The 23,455-nt window shown below is 38.0% G+C and overlaps 1 protein-coding gene across 1 annotated transcript in view; it reads left to right on the top strand.

The window, feature by feature from the left end:
- The window catches only part of ZDHHC17 (zinc finger DHHC-type containing 17), an 86,520-nt gene extending 66,810 nt beyond the window's left edge, over positions 1-19,710 (top strand). The window contains exons 12-18 of the mRNA XM_026038540.1: positions 6,213-6,337; positions 9,207-9,269; positions 9,724-9,817; positions 13,436-13,519; positions 13,926-14,083; positions 16,016-16,110; positions 16,706-19,710. Coding sequence (XP_025894325.1) covers positions 6,213-6,337; positions 9,207-9,269; positions 9,724-9,817; positions 13,436-13,519; positions 13,926-14,083; positions 16,016-16,110; positions 16,706-16,844 — 758 coding nt within the window. The 3' untranslated portion in view covers positions 16,845-19,710. The remainder of the gene's footprint in view (positions 1-6,212; positions 6,338-9,206; positions 9,270-9,723; positions 9,818-13,435; positions 13,520-13,925; positions 14,084-16,015; positions 16,111-16,705) is intronic.
- Positions 19,711-23,455: the final 3,745 nt, after the last annotated feature.

A 23,455-nucleotide genomic window follows, 5' to 3' on the forward strand; every position in this document is an offset into this window, starting at 1 on the left:
GGCATGCAACTAGACTGAAGCTGCTTTGCTGTTTGTTTTGATGTGAAAACAAGCCTGACAAGCCTTTTAGCAGATAATAAAATACTGATTTCTTGGGCAATTACAACTTACAAGGTATACAGGACAGAGTTTCAAAACTGAGATAGTGGAATAGTTTTCTTTAGCAGTATTGGCAAGAATGTGTTTCCACATTTTGGGGGCTGCGAAGGCATTGCTGTGTTCCTATGAAATGCATTCTCGAACTAACATTACTTCATCTTGAAACAAAAATAAGAATGTGTCCCCTGAATGTGCAACTTTCAATCAAAATCGTATACCACACTAAAATAGCTGCCACAGCCAACGAATGATGATAGCCGATATCTTAATGTAGAAAGCTGTGCCTTAGAAAAAGCACACTCTTAGRAAGCAAGCTGGCAAATAGAGATTTTTATCAACCCTTATATAAACTTGGCAAATTTCRTTTTTTTTATTCTATTAGTTGTTAATTACATTTAACATAATTTGAAGTTCATTTTTTTCAGAGAGGTCTTTTCATTGTTCACTGGAAGTAATCAACCTAGGAAATTGTATAACCTGATACGAAGGTCTGACTTCAGAATAGTCAGTAAAATACTTTGCTGTTTCTCTAACTTAAAGCAGATACCTCAGAATCTTTGCAAGTTTTTTTCTTTTGTACACAGAAATAATAGTCTAAAACTTTCAGTTGCTGCTAATTTCTCTCAGAGATGACACAATTCTATGTGACAAACTCTGGCAGAGAATTAGTTCTTGAAGCCATCTTCCTTTCTTTGATTATTTTACATTGGAAATCTCTGTAATAAGATTCAAAATTCATTTTCCTTCTTCTGGAAAATTGCCCTGTAGCTTTATTGGAAAAGAGAGAAGAAAAAAAAAATTACATGCCTGCTCTATTTTTATAGCATGAGACACACTACTGTGGTTGGAGTAAGAGTTCTTTTATTTTTACAGCTTTAAGTGATTACTTACAGCAGACCAGAGTACTGTACTCTGTAATGTTGTAGTGATATCTGATGAAACTGGTCTTGGCAGTTTTCACAGATCCTAACAATGTTTTGCTCATAAATAAAGAGTTTCTAATATTAAACAACTATTAGGAACTGTGWTACTGAAACTTTAAATGTAATTTATAAGTAATGGAAGAGTCTCTTTTTTTTCTGCCTTACTTGAATATTGAAGTGTTTGTTAAGAATTTATTTGTAGATCCAAATAAGGCTTTTGGTCTTCTAACTTTAATCCTAATGAGGAGAAAAAGGACAGTAGAAACAGTGTATCACAAATAAGACACATAATCAAAGTCTGACAGTGCAGTTTGACGATTATCAGGATGGTCACGTGAAAAATAAGGCCTTGTGTAAATTATAATACTTAGTGACGTGTCTTTTAAGTGAGCACTCTTGAAATTAAACTGAAACAGTTTATATCAATCTATACTGTAGCAAATGTTTTTATTCTACTGGATTTTTCTGAGCATAGGACCATAAATACATGCATCTTTTTATTTTTTTCTGTATGCTTTCTCTCTGTTTCTGTCCACAGCTAAGGAAGGGTGCTGTGTTTCACTCTCTCAATGTTTTTTCATCTTCAKTTCTTTGCCAAGTAGGAGCAATTTTATTAAGGAAAGAAGCAGTCTTGCAAATTTAATTATTGCAACTTAATTTAGTTTTATTTTTAAAGCAAAAAACAAAAATRTAAGGACATTTCATTTCTTCCCTTTAACATTTGCAGGTAGAATGTCCCCTTTTGTCCTGTAAAACTCTAAAGCACATACTGAGCTCACCTCAGTAGTTCATGCAGTCTTTTTTTTCTGTTACAGCTGAACAAATACCACCTAGTATGTGGAAGTTCTTTCCCTGCACTGTTTTTCTAAGATGTCTGGATTGCGGTAACACAAAATATTCACAGTACTTCTTTTTATTTCTTTTCTTCRGATTCTACTTCTTCCATTTGGTGCAACTGGGAGTATGCAGTTTTCATTAATTGCTAAGCTTAGTATAATGTATGACTTCCAGTGCTGAGCTAATGAGATAACATAAACCAAACAATTTATCACTGATGGATACTTCATTAGTTATTTTTATCAGATTTCAAATGCATTTACGTGTGGTGACTGCTCTCCGGCAAAGACAAGCAAACAGTGGGTGCACATTTTTTCAGTCTCTCAGCACTGAGTGTAAGAGAATTCATTATGATTTTCATGCTTTCACAAAGCTATTAAAGTGGTGTAGTGCTTTAAAAACTGCACGAAGCCAATTGGCAAAGTTACATAGATAAAGCAAAACCATACGTGTGATCAGCATTTTACAGTTAGCATCAGGAAAAAATAAAAGGAGGCCAGTAGTTATTCCAGTGGGAAGCCAGTGACCAAAGAAACTCAAAGTCTAGAAGCAACTATTCACAATTTCTGTTGTCTTCTCTAAATATTTTTAAWAACTAAAAATTTTAAAATTTCAATATGTGTGTGAGGGGGGTGGCAGTGAATGAAGCTTTTTGTGCAAGTTAAGGGTTTTTTCCTTATTCTATCTGGATGATGGAGGKAGAGAGCCTTTGCAGAGCCCTTGCAGTGCTTTATTTGGTTAAAGAAAATGTCTAATATCTACCCTAAGCCTACTTATTCTAAGCTTACCTGCCCAAAGCCTACCTACCGAATCCTGCCTGCCCTAGCCTAATGCTGCCCTAGCCCTGCCCTAACCTAAGCCTACCTAACCAAGCCCCTACTTCCACGCTCCCTCTACTCCAGACTGCTGCAACTGCTGTCAACTGGCAGGTTCTTTAGCTTGTATCCATCTCCAACAGCTTTTCCTAGCTTCTGCAGATCTTTTGAAGAGAGGGACTGTACTGTTAGATTATTAGTTAATGGAAGGATGCATCTTGATGTGTGTATAATGTGCAGTTTGGYTTGGTTTCAGGCACAGCTGTATGATGTGTAGTTGATATAGTGGGAATTTGCATGCATTTGGGCCTTTTCAAATAGGTGGTACAGTTGGGGATGAAAAATAAGTTCATGAACTCATCAAGTTGGGGAGAGGAGTTGTCTTTGTTTTTCATTTTAACATGTCAGTCTTTTAGACTCGGTTGTTTTCTTGGATCCGTTATGATTAAGACTCAAAATAGGCTGCATTTCGTGGGCGCTCCTGCTTTGTCTCACACACTGAAAACTGGAGAGGCCTCCTGAAAGATGAGTGGCAATCGGTGGCAACGCCCAAGGTTAATGTGTGCCAGTGTCCTGCCTTTCACAGCCCGTGGTGTGTGGTCATGAGCCTTTCCTTGGCGTGGATGTAAGCAGTGAGGACATCAGAACAGGGTGAGGCCTGTCTCTGAGGAAGTGCTTCCCTACTCCATAGCTGATGTGATACTACAAGGGTTTCTCACATATGGAGAGTTTTTACAGATTCAAGTTAGATGGTTCTAGATATCCATGTGTAAGCAAGTTGTAAGCTCTCTGTTGCTAGTAGAGAGTAGTGACCGCTTACAGGCCATTGCTTGGTTCATCATCCTACATATCTCAATGCTAAAGATAGGTTGAAAGTGGCGTTTTCTTTCCTAAATTATACATAAAGGCAGATGGAGTGATTTAAGGTAGGTGAGATGAATACAACATGTAGAGGGATTATCCTTTTCCACAGCAGATGCATCAGTACTGTCCTGGAAGACGTGGTTTTAATGTTCCTCCCCCATTCAGATCCTGTGTAGTTTACAACCCTTTTCCCTGTTTTTTCTTAAATCTTATGTGAGATTTGGTTTGGCAAGTATTGATGAGATACCCTTTCTGACTTAGTCTTTCACCACTTCTCGATATCTAGGTCCCCTTTTCCATGTGGCCTCCCAGCACCTTCCCATCYTCAGCATCCAGGTACGTTCTCAGGCCTGGCACTGATCGGCCCCCGAATTCGGGAGGCCGAACTTGGCCTGCGCAGCAGCCTCCTGTGCTCTGCAAAGTGCCTGTTTAACAGGGGAAGACCACGTGCAAAAACATCCTGCACGCTGAGTTTCTGCTCCCGTGGATTGGTTCCATCCGTGGCTTCATGGCTGCAATACGACGTTGTCCAAATTTGAGTCGGTGAAAAAGCAAGGCCAAAAACTTAGGGTCATAAAACCCTTTTACTGGATAAAAATGAATTGTCTTTTCCCATATCTTCTTTAACAGTCTAGACATGACGTAACGTAATTAGGAATGGTTCATATAATTTTTTTCATTTGTATCTTTATTGTTTGTAACAGATATCTGATTAAGGGTTTTTTTAATGAAGTTTTCATTCTTGTGGCAAAAACACTCGTGATGATAATAGCATTGTAAAGAAAAAGTAAGCTCTTAAAGCTAAACTAGTAAGCTGAAATCCCTTATTCTTGGCATCAGTTAGTTTTATAAGAAAAAATGGTAAGAAATTAGGTTACATAAAAGTTAAACTCGGAACTTTTTTGTATATAACTCATCAGATAGAGCTGTGTGTGTTTAGRTTATAGTATACCTGTTTTTACCCTATTACAAATTTGCTGGAAATGCAAATGGATTGTTACAGGAAATATTAATTAGCCTGTAGTGATTTAATGTTAGCAGTCTGCTTTATAAAAAACAAGATGAAAATTTGAACTTAAGTTGCCAGCATTTTTTTTTAATTGGAAACTTACAGCCAGTCCTTCACCCAACAGAAAAGGGAAGTGTTGGAATACACTTCACAGTAACTTTGTTTGTATCATTTGAGAAGTGAAAGGAGATATTGCTCAAATATAATAAAATTTCAAGTTAATTTCACATCACCAGAGCAATGGAAAAGGATTTTAGAAGCTTAATTTTTTTGTGAAGAACTCATCTTTTTGTTTTATCTTTGCTTGTCTGTGCCATGTAGATTTAGTTTATGAACACATTTTTTTCTGAGTGCTACTTCTTAATGCCTTTCTTATAAACTTTCTTTCAAGTTTCTTTCCAAGAAACTTTCTTCTTCAGTTCTTCACATATTTTAATTTAAAATTTGGGTTTTTTTTTTAAGTTTTGAATACCAATTCAGTGCAAATTGCCACCTAATGCTTGTTTTTAAGTCTTTTTTAAATGCAAATGTACATCAAGCTTTTATAATAGAAAAAGCATTAATGATTACCAAATTAGAGAGAAATATTCATCCRAGTAGCTCATAATAAAATGTAGTTAGAATGTGCAGCAATTTATGCCCTAATACTTAATATTAACTGCCTAAAACAGWCATTTTCTACTGGTTTCTGTCAGTGCAGCTGTGTCAAATATGATGTCTCTTGGCATTTATGGCTGGCTGACAACTGGTAGTTSCTTTTGGTTTTTGTCAGGTCTTTTGTAGATACAGTAAACTGAGTAAATACTCCAGTGTTTCAGCATTTAGGGAAGAGATCTATCTGAAGTATTTTGGTTTCCAATATCATTACTAGGAAATATTCGTTCACAGAATCAAATTGTTAACTTTTGTGAGACTGTGGAAAATCATTCTACATAGGAAACTTATTTTTAAGCTAATGGCTGTTTTCCATCTTTATATAGCATTTGAAGTTTTAAACATTTCCAGGGACTACTGAGCCTTGTGTTTTTGTAACTACTGGAAGATGTTTTAGTGTGTTAAAAATAACTTTCATTRATGTGAAATGCAAGTATTACATTATTATGGGTCAAGGTTTCAGACAGTACCTTTCTTGGAGATAAGTGCCATTTGAGACAYGTTTGCCATGTAACTTCTTTGCAGCACAATTCCTTATATGGCTAAAAGCAGCCTTTTTGTCATCTGGTTGGAATTTCAAACCAATGAAGACATAAGCAGTCAAATAAGTTTCTTATAAATAGAACTTCGAGATGTTTATTGTGAAAACAGGAAACACTTTAAGATAAGTTTCATGGAATTTAATTTATTTAAGCAAAGAAATAATGATAAAAAGTGAATTGTCATTATTCATGCTTTAGTTCGTAAGTGTTTTGAAAGTATCTTCTGGAGAACAGTATTTTAAAAATAAATAAATTTTCAAGTTTGAGCAATAGAGAACACTGAACACAAAATAAGTTTTTACAACAGAACTTGGTTAATTCAGAGAACTATAGTGACTCAAGAACCTTTGTTAAAAATTAAAATTACTTTGTATTTATTTCAAAATTATCCATGTTATTAATTCATCCCACAGTGGTGTCTTCAAATGCAGCTTTGATTTTAAATTTTAAATTCCTTGACTTCAAACACATCTCAACTTTTTCTTTATACACCTTCCATTCCTTGCTAATAGTGTTGCACTTTTCTACAATTTTGGAAAATCTTGGAAATCGGATCCAGGAATCATCAAAGCCACAGAAGAACAAAAGAAAAAGGTAACAGTGAGTTATTCAAAAACCTGTTTTCTTTCAAGGATGATTTCTTTTCTGCCAATTGGTCTGAATAGTTTTCTGTTTAGTACAGGAAGTTTCAATAAATTGTTTAACAGAATGGCTAGATCTTGAAAGGCTTTTTCTTTGTTTGTCTTCCAGATTTCTTTTTTTTTATTATGAAAGATGTGTCTTACTGCTCCAAGACTGCATTGAGCAACAGAATAAAATTGCAACTTAAATTTACAAGATAAAGAGTTTAAAAAGCAGTTAGGTGAAAACGAAAATGTGAAGTTACTGTGTTTTGATTTGGTGGAAAAAAATGCCCTGCTGTGGAATAAGTGATATTTAAGTTGATTCTCTTAAAACTTTGCATATTTTCTCTCATCTCAAGTTTGATTTACTTTCATGTCTAAATGCTGTTGTCTGACTGCCAAATATTATTAGGATAAAGAAACCAAACCTCTGCAATTAATTCTTTTTTTTTTTTCTTGGTTTACATATGAGAGATAGTATGTATGGTCTTACAGTATCTTTTTCTGAGACTTGATAACACTATTGTTAGCAGTGCTTTTTTTTTGAAATGCATTTTGCTCAACAGTTGAATTGAGTGTTGAAACTGTTACTGCCTCTTTTAATTTTGACTTTTTTGCTGTTGCTGTTTCATTTTGGGGCAAAATTTCTGAAAGTTCACATCCCAGCAGAAATCAGTGAGATTTGAGCTTCTAGTTCATGATGATTTATGTATCCTATGTGGATTGACATACGACCGTTAGTTATTATGACCATGTATATGCATCAAAATTTAATAGCCTTTAAAAATGGTGTGATTGTTTAGATGCCTTCTGTAATTTTGGTTTATTGTTACTAGCTTTTCCYAGTAGATGTGCAGATTTACCATATAGGTTCATTTTCTATTAGTGTATATTTGCCCAAATGGATTGTTGCCCAGGTACTGTTCCTTCAACTGGACTAAATAATTGCATATGTTTAGAATAGCCAGCAAATGCACTCGGGCTCTGATTCAGCAAATTGCACAAATTTGCAATTCTTTGGATCTGCTTTCGTAAGTGATTGAATATGGGCATAAAAGCCCCGATGAACTGGATATGAGTTGTAGAATTCAACTTCTTTAGTCACATACATATCAGCTTATGAATATTTTGTATTTTTTACTCTGCAAYTTAGTAATTTATCAAATGACCCATTATCGAGGCATAAACCACTACGGGGCATGTACTTKAACTTGACCCGGTGCTGAGTCGCACTTTCTCCCCGGATTTCCTAATCTGTCTCCAAATGTTTTTAGGTTAGATGGAGTTAGTCTTTAGCTTCTGAACAATTAAGTAATCCAGAAAATTCTTTTAATTCCAGATTGACCAAGTTAAGTATGTTTGGAAGTGTGTAATAAGCATCATTTTCAAATATTTATTCTTCATATATATCTCACCCCTTTTTGGTCTAGTTATTACAAAATAACCTGAGTTATTCAAAAAAATTAAAGATAAAAAAGAAAATAAACATAGATTTTACAAAGCACAGACAACTGTCTCTAACTTGAATATTCCTGAGTCTCTATGCATTATAAATTTTGAGAAAAGTTATATTTAAAGGTGTCTCTGCTCTTGCTCAGTTCTGTTCTTCTGGACTTTGAATCTCACTGGTGAATAATTGCAGACCTCGGGGGTTCACTACATAAAAATTCCTTTGTGCACCCCCTGTTTGGTGTGTAGATACTGCCAATGAAAGCAGGAGGCCTATTTGTGGAATTCTGCAAACTGCATTAGGATATCAAAAGCCAGACTAGCAGAAATTAGAAAACTCTAAAGATTGTTCCAAAATGACCTATATTGGCAGTTGGCTTGGGTTGCGATGTCTTATTGCTGAGATCAGCAAAGAAAGCATTAAGACCCTGATTTGCTCCTGATTGCATCTTTTACTGGCTATTTTGAGGAAAGAATTCCAGAATCTAGAATATTTCTATACACTTCAAGTTCCTCATGTTATTGGTCATCATCTCATTAAGAAAGTAGTATGTGACACACAAAATACTCGTGGTTTGAAAAGTGAACGGTAGACTAGCCTGTTTGTTGGTCATCTCCTTTTGCTGAATGGATTCTTGTTGGAGCAAGGTAGGCTAGTTTGGCAAAAGGTGCTCTCAGGAGATTTTCCAGATGTTGCAGATTTCATGTAAAGCCTCTTGTGGCACAGATTTCAAATGCTGACGTCTAAAAGCTGCTGTAAAAAGGTACTTTTTTTTTTCGTGGAATGGGTTCCTTTGCAGCAATGAAATGCATACTGAAGGAGTGCACACAATAAAAAGCTGTCCTGAAGGGATAGGGATGCTGTGACTAATACTTGCTTCTGTGTATTAACTTGATCCATAAGTATAACATTGTCTGTAAAAGACAGGTGAGGGGTTTGGCTTGCCTTATAACCTTCCCTCAAATGCAAGGAAGGAGATGAATCTAGATTTGAAGGAATTCATGGGATACTTCTGGTCTGGTTTTTGGAGAGACTGTTCTTGCTAGCCTCCCAGAAGGTCTCATGTGGTCCTGTTTAGAAAATCAGCTTCATGATATTTGATAGGTTTAACATAAGGCTAGTCAAACTGGTGAGAACCACTGTGTGGATATATCCAAATTAACATATGCTTACTTTTGCTCTAACTAAATCTAGGTAGAACAGGAATGAGTATAAGCCAGAATTCGTTCAGAATCAGCTTCAACTGAGTCTAAGTCGTCCTATGTATAGAAAGTGCCTGAGATACAGTTTATGGTCCTGCATTGAGATGCCAATACTATACTGGTTACCAGCATTTCTCTATATGTTAAATTCTGATTTTCTTTTTTTTTTTTTTTTTTTTTTCCTGCAGACAATAGTAGAACTTGCAGAGACAGGAAGCCTGGACCTCAGTATATTCTGCAGTACCTGTTTGGTAATGTGTTCGTTTTTAATCGATTGCAGCCCTGAATTTTTTTTTATGCTTCACTTTTTATGCAAAGCTGCAGAGCTGATATGCAAAACTCAGTAACTGGAGAGAATAGGAGAACTTTGTATGAAAATAAAAAGCACATTTAAAAAGCAAAAATCACCACTTAAATATATTTTAAGTATAAATATATTCTACATATATATGTATGTAGAATATATAAATATATTCTGTAATAAGTATATTCTACATGTATGTTTGTTTTGTGTTATATATAGATAAACCTTGATGCTAATATTAATGAAGTCTTAACCATTATGCTCGAAGGATTAACAACTGAAAAATCAATGTATGTTTAATTCAAGTTGTTGAGCTGGGTTTTTTTTTGTTTATTTGTTTCCTGTAATGAGGTTGTCAGTTTTGTTTCAAAGCTCTAAGCAAACTTTAATATCCATTACAGATACGGAAGCCAGTGAGGTCTAAACACTGTGGTGTGTGCAATCGATGTATAGCAAAGTTTGATCATCACTGCCCGTGGGTGGGTAACTGTGTAGGTGAGTAATTTGCTAAAATAAAATTTCTTCATAATAGCAAAAGAAAAGGAAAAGCCTCTGAAATTGTTTCTATCTATTGTACAGGATTTTGTCTAACCCCTTTTATGATAACAGTGATTTAATTTCTGCAAAAGTTTAAAGGGGGGAAAAAAAAACACAGATTTTTTGATAGAAGGAAAAGCTCATTTAATTTTTGGTTTTATTTTTCTTCCATGTATAGTTCTTTATACGATTCTACTTTCTGAGAAGACACATCCTCAAAACTTTTCTCTTTCTAGTTCAGTCTTCTGTCTATATGTTTTATTAATATAAACTCTAGGAACTAAAAGACTTGTAGCTTAACTGCATTTTCATGTCAAAAGRGCATGTACTTGTTCCACAACCATTTATCCTTTGTATCTATAAAAATTGAATTGGAAAAAAAAMCCACAATAATTATAGCTATTAGATTTCAAATTAGCTGTTTCTCTGCTTTTGACCCACATCTAGTCACTAATCTTCCCCCAGGATGATGAGATGAGATGATATTTAACAAGAATAAAGTCTAGAAAGGCTTTTAAATGTGTTTTGAGAAACTTGTTGTGCAAGGGGCAATGAGCACTTCTCAGAGTTAGGAAATGAAAGAGCTTCCTTCAGCCTTTCTCTGGATAAAACAAGAGGCAGCTTTTATCTTGGAGAGTAAGTAGTATGTCGGTTCATCACCTCCTGACTGCAAATAAATGTTGACCTTCCAGATATATGCAATAATAGATTGTTACAGCAGTCTGAAATGACATTTTTTATGATCAGGCGTAAAATAGTCAGTGATGGGATTTAAATTGGAGCGTGGCRTCACTGGCATCCCACTGAGATGGAATCTTCTCACTCCCCTCTGTTTTGTGTTTCTAATGATGTTAGTACCTTTTGAGTTGTATTTTACATGTTATACCATTAAGATCAAAGAAATCTTTAAAAATAGGAAGTTTTATCTTTGTTTAATAAAAATGGTGAGGAAGATCCAATACTTGAGACATTGATTTGAAAATCATAAAGAAATGGGGGAGGAAGAACCTACCCTGTTGTTCAGTGAGAAAATATGCGAGTAAGAGGATTATGTTAGTTGGAGGATATGTTTAAAAAGAAGGTGGTGCCAAAGAAACAAGTGGACTTGTACAGAYTGGGATAACTGGAAGTAAAAGTAAACATCAGGACACTTAAAAGTATGCCGGAAAAAAAGGCATTGGAAATCATATTATGGGAACAGCCCTGAGCTGTAGGGAGGGATGGTGTGGATGGCCTTATATGGCTTTTCTGTCTGGTTTGTACATGGTGACTCTGAGCACAKTATTACAAAACAAAATCCATTCTTAAAACAGCATTTGTGGTATGTTTGCCAAAAAAGGGAAGCGTAAGTTAGGACTTTCTAGAAAGGCAGAATTTGAGAATGTTTTATGTGACCTTCCTTTGGAAGTGTTTAGAGGGGCAGATATTCTAATAGTGTGCACAGACACTCTAAAATAGTACATCTGGGCATGAAAATTTTACMCAGGGACATCTTTTGATCCCTGAAAATGGTGACAAGAAGTGAAMACTGTTTTAAGAATAGATAATTGTTTAGTGTTTGGGGCAAATTATATTCATCATAACTGCAGAATTTTAGCTAAAATTACAATAAACAAATCTTTAGTGGTAATTCTCTTTTAATTAAAATGACAAATATATTACAGTTGGTTGTTTAATTAAAATCTGTGGATTTCTAACAAACTGCAAACTTGCAACACAAGTTTAATTTTCAAATAATAGTGAGAAAGGAGGTAGCCCTGAATTTTATAATGTTACCTATCATACCGGTTATGTTGAATTCGTATCAAATTGTTCTTAAAAAAACAGTGGCTGAAAAGTTAGGCTTCATATATAAGCAATTATTTTACAGTTTAGAACAATGATAAATTYTTCTCCCAGAGGCTATAAGCAGAAAAAAATGAAGAAATGAGCCAGACATTTGAATTATGCAATATAATAATTGTGCAATATAATTCCATTAATTTAAAGCTCAGTTAATTATATGTCATTTATGTATAAGTAGCATAAACACAACCATAAGAGAGGTCAGTCATTTTCTTACAATATTGTTTCCAGTGGTGGAGGGTCACTGACTGTGACTCCTGCCACTTCAGAATGACTCCCTGGGGAATAAAGTTATGTTTTGCCCAAGTCTTTTTTAAGATGCAAAAAGAAGGCAATTCCACTGCCTTTACTTTCTAAAGTCTTTTTACCTGCGACCAAGGCTGTGCGTGTCTCACAGTTTGAACACACTGTGCTTTACATGTTGTTCATCCACACGTTCTTACAAAATAGAGTGTGATTTCATRTGAAGTAGAGTATTTGGGTTGGTATGACTGGAGGTGCTACTGGAAGGAGAATTTCATCAAGTGTTTGTCAATTGGAGCTCTAGGTTGAAGTTCAAATTTCTTTAAAAGATTTATTTCAGACATCATAGCAGTTCTCAAATTTAGGATGCCCTTCGAGGGCCTTCCCAACACTTTCYAACATGCTTTTAGCTGACCGAGAGCAATGTTACACCATATTTTACATCTGAAGGAGCTTGTTTGATTTTCCAAGGAAATGTCTTGTGCTTAGTCTAGCTTGTGTTGTATGTTTATTTTTCCTCATCTCTTATTTATATATTCTTTCAATTTGCTGGCTAAAAGCACTTGATTGTTTTCGGCCTCCAGAGGATGCCCTTGTTTTGGTAGGCAAAACATTTGACGTAATGAACAAATAAATGCCATGCTGGTAGCTGCTGGCAGGCAAAGCCTTTGGAGCCTGTTCCCCTCTCTGGGCTCAGTTTACAGCCTAGAGCTGGTGGGATGTTATGATAGTGGACCTATTTTATAAACAGAAGGGGAATGGAGCACTGCAGAGTTATGAGGTACTCACAAAGGCATCTTTTAGCTGTACTAATGTCTGAAAAACATTCATTCTAATAACAGCTCTTATTTGTCTAACTTATATCTAAATTCAGTTATAAACAGAGCGGGTTTTTTTTTTCCTTTTTCATTAATTTAAGCAGGTATTTAGGCCTCTTTAGTGAAATGCATTTGCTTCCAAGTTCTGTTAGAGATTTGGCTTGTATTTAGCTGCATCAAGAACGTCTAAGTGTAAATTAYATTTTAATTTAGGTTGCCACAAAAGGGTGGGTGTATTTTCATATTTCCATTTCTTCTGAGTAAATGATCTCTGCAGTCTGGCAAATTTTTTTTAGGGGCATTTGAAAAAAGGAAACACTGAAGTAATTCTTGGCTGCTGTCTGCAACAGCTGTCACCAACGTTGCCTCCTACCTTGTCAGTAATTGTGTTAGTTCATGACAGAGGTCACCAATGAAATGCATTCCTGTGAGTTTTGACTGTAATATGACTGGAATTCAAGAAGCTTTGTTGTACTCGRGCATGAAAAATTACAAGTCAAACAGTTAAATTCCACATTATTAGAGGCTATAGAGGTTTAATAGACTGGAAAGTAATAAGCAGTACCCATAAGCAGAGAACTAAATGTCCTAGTGTAGGGTTGTCTCCTTCCTGAAGATAGTAGCTTAATCCCTGTTTTTTTGTTTGWTTGTTTTCTTTTTTCAACTTTAGGAGCAGGGAACCATCGCTATTTTATGGGGTACCTGTTCTTCCTGCTCTTTATGATCTGCTGGATGATTTATGGATGCATCTCTTGTGAGTAAATGTTTTATTTATTGATTATAAATATTTCATCTCCTGATGTGTTTATCTTTTTCTGCCTTCACATTTTTACCTTATCAGAGTTCAGATACTTCTTATTCTGGAAGTGAACTATATAATTGTTGCCTGTGTCAGTATTTTAAGTCAGAAAAGACTACTTTTCTTGTCCTTGATTTTGTCTTTCTCACAGTTGTGTGTGGATGTTATGTGTTACTAGAGATGAGAAAAAAAGCCCAGGGGTAGGGAAAGGAAGGGGGAGTGAATAAAACTGTTCTAGCATGTTGTCATTTCCTTATTTCAAGTACTAAGAATTGCTCAAATGTTAGTATTAGGTTGGTGTGTAGTAAATACCTGGTCTTTAGTGTTCTGTGTCGTTTCTGACGCTCTGTTTTTTCTCTAGATTGGGGATTCCACTGTGAGACAACTTACGCAAAGGATGGATCTTGGACCTATATTACACAGATTGCTACCTGTTCCCCTTGGATGTTTTGGATGTTTCTGAACAGTGTTTTTCACTTCATGTGGGTGGCTGTTTTACTCATGTGTCAGATGTATCAGGTATGGAAGAGCACTTTGTCTGCAATGCTGCATGTTGGGAGTGGCCTAAGAATGCAACTCTTCTATGTCAGATGCTTCCGTGATCTTAATTTAAATGTTGATTTTGCGGGATTGAGTGTTTGGTCTCTGATCCGTACCTGGAGGAGGTGGGCATCTGTTGGCTTTGGGTGGAAGATAATCATTCACTTTTCACTGKTTTTTTGTTTTGTTTTTAAACAAAAACTTAGAATACCTTCCTCACACTTTCCATTCTTAGAATGACACACACACACACAGACACAGACACAGACACACAAAACGGCAAAATAGTCTGGAGAAGGCAATAAAGTTTAGTAGATGCCAAGAGATTAAAATCTGGGGGTAGGAGTGATGCAGTAGGTCATTAGCAGAAAGAGGATGGTAACTTCAAATGGGATGCAATATTTAATTAAACTAYTTGAATATGATTTGTCAGGATCACATGGCTATGCCCTAATCTGACCAAAACCAAGTCCTTCATTACATACTTTAAGACTAAAGGCAAGTTATATTGAAAGACTTTAATGAGGAATGAGACTTAACTCGTTTAATCTTTCCAGAGATTGTGGAAATAAAAATCCTCTAAGGTGCAAGTACAACTGGGTAGACAACCTGAATTTTGTCCTCCTTTTTCTTTAATGCTTATGATTTGCAGCATACAGCAATTTCAAAATCTTGTTTGCCTGAGTTAGGACTGTTCACTCTTCTAGAGGTCTTTCCTGCCCAAGACAAATGAGCTAAGGTGACTCCATGTATTTCAAATTGCTTTCAAATTGACCTAAACCACCCGACTTCTGGGATAAACATCTAACTTTCCAGAGAGCTTTCCAGCATATTTGCATAATGATTCATTAAGTATTGTGTAACTTCTGTGAATATTCTGAYTGTTCCTTATTGAATATTGGAATCATTCCATGGTTCCTGTGAATACGATTGYGATGAGTCTTTGAACTATATGCCCCTTGAAAAGGTATTTCTATCATATCATTTTGCGTCATAAATGTACTTAAGCAGAATAAATCTACCATTTGCCTCCTTTTGCTAAACAGTGTTTAGCATGAAAACTAATTGACTTCTTCTCCTTACCAAAATGGCCAGGGTTACTGCCAAAGCCTTAGGTACCTCCTCAGAAAAATACTTTAAAATGTGGCCTGCTTCTTTCCTCAAAAGTTGGTGTTAAGTGCTCCTCTGTATACACAGGCTTGAAACTCTGCTAGGTTTAATGGGCTCACGYATTTTGGCCAGGTGACTTGTGTCTAAACCTTTCCTTGGGCCTTSTTTTTGTCTTGTAGATAGAAGAGTTAAAGTTATGTTATTGCAACAAAGTCATAAACTCAAAAGAAGTTACTACTGATACTATAACCACAATTCCAAGAGAATGTAGGGATTTGAATGCTGTGTAAAATAACTCTTTACAGTAGCTATCAGATGATTTATATATATATATATATATAAATAGTGTATATATACTATACACTATATGTAGTATATATATATAAAAGTGTGTGTATATATATATGCTTTATTATATATATAAAAAAATCATCTGATATAGTTAAAGGCATTTCTTATGRACTCTCAGGTTGGGATTTATCCAGTGACTGTGATTTATTTCTGATCGCTTTCAAAATGAAAACTTTTGTGCAGTCTGGTTCAGCTGTTGTTTGTACTTGAAAGTTGCAAATAGAGCTGATCAAGCTCCATGCGTGGAGCTGTGTTGCTGCTGTTACAGCTCGGGCTGTTTTAGGTAGGAACCCCGTCAAATCCCTCCCTTTCCCCAAACCTACCCCTCCCCCAAAAAACTGTCCTTCAGAAGAAAAGATACAAGAGAGGAAAATCAGTCGTTTTTCAGGCTGTAGGGTTTGCTTGCATGTTTTACCTGTGCTAAGTGACTTGCTTTTCTCCTGTCTTCAGATATCTTGTTTAGGTATCACTACAAATGAAAGGATGAACGCAAGACGATACAAGCACTTTAAAGTTACAACCACATCTATTGAAAGTCCATTCAAGTAAGTTCTAAAATGTAGACATGGATTTCTCCTAAATGACTGAATTGCACAGCTCGTTTAGGGAACTTAATATTTTAAAATTTTGTACTGATGAACTATATTTTCAGTCTTTGGATTGCTAAAATGCTCTTTGTACACATTCTGAACAGTTTTCGGAAGGGAAAAACATTTTGTAGTGAACCTAGAGGTACAGTGGAACCTAGAGGAAACAGTGCTTTCCAGTAAGTGGTACTGGTTTTGTCCCCAAGTGAGTGTCACATTCACAAACCAATTTCACTGAAATATCTAATATTCTAAAAAATACTCCTGCAAGTAGTGTCAGAAGTTTAAAATAAGCAACCTGGCATCGCCAGTGAGATGAAACACTGACAGCCTATCCAGTGAATGTCATGACACAAACTTCCAGCAAGCAGATTTATTGAAATGGTGTGTAATTGCGTGCACAAGGAGATTTTTGTCCTGATTTTCTGATAGAAACCTCTTAAATATGTTTATAAATATACCTAAATAAATACCTTAAATACACTTATAAAAAAAATATAAACAAGCTATGACATTGCTTACTAACAAACATCTGGTTTTGCTTTGTTTCCAGCCATGGATGTATAAGGAATATTATAGACTTCTTTGAATTCAGATGCTGTGGTCTTTTTCGTCCTGTTATCGTGGACTGGACAAGGCAGTACACAATAGAGTATGACCAAACTTCAGGATCAGGCTACCAGCTCGTGTAGCACCACGTTCATCCTGCGAGCATATCCGATCTGAGTGGTGCCTGAAAAATCTTCTCTCTCTCTCTCGAATCCACATCCCTTGAAGAGTAGCATGCTATGTGTAGGGCTGATGATGAATCTTAAGGTACCTTCTCTTCATCAGAATTTTATTAACAAAAGTAAAAATGGACAGAATAAACTGCCAAACCGGATAAGGAAGAGGAGGAAGAGCAAAAAGGGATTTTAACAGTTCTTAACATGTGAATTATTCACAACAGCATATTCACAGTATTTGTTGTTGGTTTTTTTTTTTTTTCTTTCACAATGGAGCATGAGATTACTGAGGTATTGACATAAGTAGTAGTTATGTTGTGCTGAGGAGAAATATTAATTTCCCAGTACAGATAATTCCAGTGGAACGAGAATCGAGAATTTTAAAAATACTAAATTTCGTGATGCAGAGCTCACTCAGATGGCTACGTTGTAGTTCCGGTAATGTGACTTTTTAATACAGGTTTTCTATAGTATTATGTACATCAAAAATGTGCATTCCAATACTGTGATAAAAATCATGTGGTGGGAATCCCTTGTGATGTGTTAAGTTATTGCAGTAGAGCACGTCAGATAATGTTAACAACAACAACAACAAAAATTGCTTATTGCACCAATCATTTTTGGTGATTGTTTTTGCCACCAGATCCTGGTACAATTAAATACTTGCAATAACTCTGTCCTGAGATGATATAGTCTGAAAATGAACAGTTGTGCAAATAAGGAAAGCTTTTCCGTCAGAGTTAAAGCCCCGCTTAAATGCACGATACACCTTTAAAACTAGACTGCAGTATAGTCAGAGGATTAAAAAAAAAAAGGAAAGAATTTTCTTTGAAGAGTTTGTATAAACAACTTATGAAATAGTGAGGTTTCAATATTAGTTTTCATTCCTATGCAGTACTGTGTAGTGTAATCAAAAACACGTTCAAAAGTGTAGTGTCATAGGGAGAAGCAAGAGTGTGACTACAGAAGTCTCAGCTATAAAAAGAGAAGATATAATGCTTTTAAATTCAACGTGACTACAAAAGAAGAAGCTAAAGCTGTCTGAAATACTTTGTTTGCATGTAAATTAATGGAAAACAAACTTAAATTAAAAAAAAATCCTGATAATAGCACATAGAAATAGAAAATCTAATGCAGCGTTCTGAGGACAGTGGTGCATTGGTAAGTGGGAATCACCTTAATGTTGTTGGTTTTTTTCTTTAAAAAAAAACAAGTTCTCATGCTACAGATATGTTTGGAAGGTAAGGAATGATCTGAAATTGCATTCCAAAGGGGCTTTTTTGAATGTGATGCACTGATTTTTGTTATGGTGTTTTCATATACTCATAGTGAATAATAATTCACTGCTTCCTTAACTATTGTTTACAGAGAGACTGAGAATCAGGTTAGTTCTTTTCTAAGTGCTGTAGCAACCTAGTGGTTCGAGAAACCTGTGAGGGGAGTCTGGGGAGGGGACCTGAAAGCAGATGACTGAGACCAGTGTAAAGAATGTGTATCTGTATATAAGTAATTTATCAAATAGTTTTCTCTTTGTGAGTGTGTGTTTAGTATATTTAAAGCTGCTCATTTCATTTTATTCAACCAAAAAGTGTAGGAAGATATCTAATGAGCTTTTAGTGATGTTCAATATTGCTGTTAATAGGCATTATACCCTGCAAATTCACTGCATGTTTGATGCTTGGCAAAATTAGCGTTTTCTGTAATACGCCAATTACAGGTAATAAAACAAGCTAGTGGTATTCCCGCCCCTTGCCTTAGTAAGAGGAGCAGTGAATCTGTAAATAGTTGATGTTCAGTATTTGCAAGTAACCATTTCTTTTTCTGTAGTTGTTTCTTGATCTCAAGACACGTGCTTAGTTTGCAAGTACCAGATATCAGGATTTACAGAAGTGCGACAGTAGAGTACTTGAATGTTTAGTACTGGAAAAATCAACATCGCCTTGGGCACAGTTTTAATGGGAGAGGCTTGGGTGTAGGGGTGGCAAGAAGCTTTTGCTATTTTTGTCAGACTAAATTTGTAATCCCAATGATGACACGTTCTACTTCAGTGAAAAGAGTTCACACCAGTTATTCGTATTTTTTATAATCTGAAAAAGCATGAAGACTTTACAATGTTGTTTATTTTAATTAGCAGAAATGTTCTGCGGTTTCTTCATCTTCTTTTCACATTTCTGTCAGGGGTCGTTGACGTAAGGAACTTCAGTCCTCTTCATTAAATATAATGTAGCACCTCAAGAGTGTTTGGGTGTGTAGTACGAGTTTGGGGTTTAATTGCTCGGTTGCATTTGCTGCCGTGAATTGTGTCGTGCAGTCCACGCAAAAAATGTTTGCAAGGAAGAGGTGATCTTTGGTATAAGTGACAAATTYTGCACTGTTTGGTTGATAATAACTCTCTGGTGACAGTTTAGCAATGACCTGCGGAATTTGAGCGATGGTAAAAACAATGGTTGTTAATCTTGCATATATGGATTTGGGGTGTATAAGTAGTCTCCAGTGCAAAATGTAACTTGCCTTGGGTCATATTGAATCTTTTGATCTGAAAACATCAAAACAAGGGGGGGAAAGCCAACTATGCAGCATTTTTCTGTCAAGTTATCAAACATACAATTCACTTACTGTACCAAAACTGCATTGCTTATCAAACTTGAGCTGATCCAGACCAAGAGCACATCAGAGCAACTTAATCTGATATTGGTAGAATAAATGGAAATTTTGTCTTGGCCCTAAACATGTGCTGTTTCTTTGCAGGTTTCTGTATTCTTTGATGTCCACCATTTGTTTTTTTAATTAATATGCATAAAACAACATCACTACAATTTAAGCTATGGATTTTTTTTGTATATTCTTTATTTATAACTGTGCCAAGTATTATTTTAATACCGTCGAGATCTTGATGTATTACATTGTGAACAAAAAATATCTGTCAAATGTTTAATAAATTAGCTCTCCTTACATAAATTAAATCCGTTAAATTTTGTAAGTTATTAATCAAATAAATATTGACTCGTAGGTGCGGTGTTTTCCTTGCCTCGGGACGCGATTTCGCGGCCGTCCCTCCTGGCAGCGACCGGGGTGATTCCTGTCTCCGGAGAGGCCGCCGGGTGTCCCAGAGGGCACATGTCCACGCTCTGTGCTGCCGTGGGATCCTTTCTTTGTTGCCTTTCAGTAAATGACACCTTTGTGGCACCCGTTACGAGTTATAGTTGGCTAGTTGGATAAAGCTGTCCTTTGACTGCAGTGCTGGCAGTGTAACTGGTTCCTTAGCGGGGAATGGCTCTGAGGGCGCCTTTCAGGTGGCCAGACGTAGGTGAGTCATGACACTTGTGAGGCTGTAATGGTTAAACGAGATAGCCAGCTGGGCCACGGGTATGGTGGCCATGGATATATGGTGGCACTTCCTGGGGTCACCTGGAGAAAACGCAGTGATTGCTCCGCTCTTAGGGCCGGTGCTGAAGGGCAGGCTGCAGCAGAAGCGGCGACCAGCCCTGTGGCAGTTTGCCAGCCCGGCCATGGGCAGCAGCGTTCACAGGAGTGGAGGCCAGGGCTTCGAAGCGTCTGTGATTTGGAGGACGGGGAGACGAGCCCACTTGGTGCAGGGCTGGGCCCGTGTGCCACCATGGCCCTCGCCAGGCGGTGGCTGCGGCCACTGTGGGTGGCCACGGCGTCGCAACCGGCCCCGGGGAGGCCGGGCAGCCTCGTGCTCCCCTCACGGGCCCCTTGCGGTGGGGCTGGCCGAGCGAGGCGCTCCCCCGCGGCGGGGCTGCTCGCAGGCGCCTGCGTGGGCCCCGCGGGGCCCGGGGGCCGCTCGGGCGCCGTGTTGATCTGGGGGACACCTGCAGCCTCGGAGCAGCGTCACCGAGTCCCCTCCCGAGGCCTTCCGTGAGCAATCTGGGCATGAACGCGGCTGATTTCGCCCAGGCAGCGCTCACAGGCAGCTCTTGCCCTGGGGTTGCCGCCATCTTACACAGCTGAGGGGGCACCGTTGTACGGGCAGCTACTCATCGCAGCTTGAATTTATTTGCAGTAATTCACAAACTTAGCCTCGTGCTCACACTGCCTGCATTCCTGCGTATTGCTGAAACATTTCTAGATGGTGAAACAAGAGTTGTTGGTTTTTATAGAAACAGTGTGATCTTAAATTAGAGCTCCAAGCAGCCTAACTTGGGGTTCCTCTCCAGCCTGGGCTGAGCTCCTATTCACCAGTTGCTGCTGAAAGATGACAGTGACCAAGAGAAAGCACGTCAGCACGAGTCACTCATTTCTCTTGACTAATTGGATGGCTTTATGGTTACGAGTTTTAATTTCCCTTCTTTTTTTTTTTTTCTTTGTGGTTAAATGAAATAACTAGTGGGGATGGAGAGTAGTGTGGAGCTGTGAGTTAGTGCTGAGACTCCCCTGAGGAAAGCAAAGCAAAGCCCGTGATTTTTAGTGATTTAAAGCACTACTTAGCATTTCTTCTGCTCGTTTTCCTTTCTAAGAGCTGAAAACTCTTTTTTATAGCACAAAAAGCTGTGCGCTCTGCGCCAGTTTTTGTCAGCACAAATTGCACCCACCATCTCTGCTGCTGATGTGGCAATTTTTAAATCACTTTCAGTAGCTCCAGCAAATAATGGGAAGTGATTTCGCCTGCTCAGGCTGTTAGGACTCTGTGTGCGTCATGAGCATGACTTTGGTTTTTCGGATTTCAGCTTGAATTAAAGCTTGTGATGACTTACTGCTTACCTGTATCTATGAGCTGCTCCAGAAGTTGTATCTCCTTTTTTTTTTCCACTGTGTAACAATCTCCTCCCCTTTTTAAGAAGCAGATTTTCAACCACCTCTTTCTGTTTTCAGGTTCGCTAGTCGGAAGGCAGTGGCAGAGCCGGGCATGAGCCTTTGGACAGGGCACGAGAGCAGGGGTGAAGGAAGTTGTTCTGGCGAGCGCGGAGCCAACAGCGTAACGAAGGACCTGGGCGAGGACCAGGAGCCGCTGCCCTGGGCGCTGCTGCTGCGATGGCCAGTGCTGCTGTTCCCGCTCCCTTTCCCGCCGCCCTCTCCCACCCTCCTCTCCCGTCCCATTCCGAGCTGTTGGCTCTGCTCCCTCTGCGAACTGCTCAGCTCTTGGCTCACATTTTGACCAGGCTGTCTGTCCTTCCTGATACCCACATTGTTCTTTAATGACCCAAACAAAAACGCTCTTTGTGTATTATTTTGACTCATACATATTTTTCTAATCAGGCTTTTGGCTCGCAGGGCCTCACTACCTCTCAGACTGTGGTGGTAGAAGTTCCTTGAAACTCAGCCTGGAAGCACTTTCACATCGTTGATCACCACTTTTACTGTAGCATTCCCAGTCCTGAAAATATCTCCATGCATTCACTCTGTGAATGTTTCTTTCCCAAAGGTCTTATGCTACTTCTGAAACCAGACAGTGTTTTAGATCTTGTCTTTTGGTTTAGTTAACTGCTATTGGGCAAGATTAGTGCAGAAACCAGACCTTCCACCTCCACCCCTGTATCCTACCCATGGCCTGAGCTCCTTCCTCCTCACCTGTGCAACTTTTCTTGAGGACTGAGCCCCAAAGTCCCTGTGGGGCAGCAGCTGTGGAGCTGGAGAGACTCCACGGGTAGCCTGTTATGTGCTGGAGCACAAAATGTGGCTTTACAAGTACGTGAACCCAGATCTCAGCTCTCCCTTCCTTATGGTGGACCAAAGCTAGTCATAAGCTTTGCAGAAGAAAGTGACAAGAACCTTTTGGCAGCAACCAGCTTTTCCAGATACTTGGGAAACTTAACTTTGGATAGAAAAGTGCTATGCTGGTCATGCTAAATACCAGCTACTCACAGGAAAATAAGCCAGCTTCTCTTGAGTGTTTTGGGCCATGTTTCAGGCTTCAGCACCTCATTCTCACATGAAGCCCTGCGTTGCTCTGGGTGGGAGGGGATTTGCGCTGCCTCCCAAGAGGTGAAATGCTGGATGTAGCCAGACCCCATCCAGCACCACTCTGCTAGGGGGCTGTGTTCCTGCCTCTAAACACAGGCGAGCGCTTGTGAGCTTCCCCACCACAGAAAAGCTCTTCTCTCTCTCCTTCTCTGTAGCCTTTAGGAGGAGCAACATGGAGAGTTGCTCCTGGTGAGTAGCTGTGTTAGCCCCTGTGACAACGCTGACTATTAGGCTGTTACAGAACGTCTGTTTTCCCCGGGAGGAAACCAGCACCACACTGACACGCTCAAATGCTGTCATTCCTTGTCCAGGCTGTTTGAATTCAAGTCACGTTATCTGCTGGAATGCTCAAAGTGTAATTTTACGCTCTCAGTTGTTAATTATGCCTATTTCTGTCAGTGTGTAGATAGGCAAAGTCTTCTAACTCAAACAGCTGAAATCCTCTGTGTCTTTTGAAAATTGAGTGTTACAACTCTACTGGGGAAAAAAAAAAAAAAAAAGGTCAAAAGCATCTCCTAAAGCAAAATTGGTTGTTGAGTAGGGATATTGTTAGTCTCCAGCTATCTTGACATAGTACTTTCATATGCCAAAAAATGTATGGCAAAAACCTCAGGAGTGAGAGATGCAATCCAACAATATGCTCAGCGGGGCCTGCT

This window comes from Nothoprocta perdicaria, unplaced genomic scaffold, assembly GCF_003342845.1.
Source record: "Nothoprocta perdicaria isolate Ctin4 unplaced genomic scaffold, notPer1 scaffold_211, whole genome shotgun sequence".
NCBI lineage: Eukaryota > Metazoa > Chordata > Aves > Tinamiformes > Tinamidae > Nothoprocta > Nothoprocta perdicaria.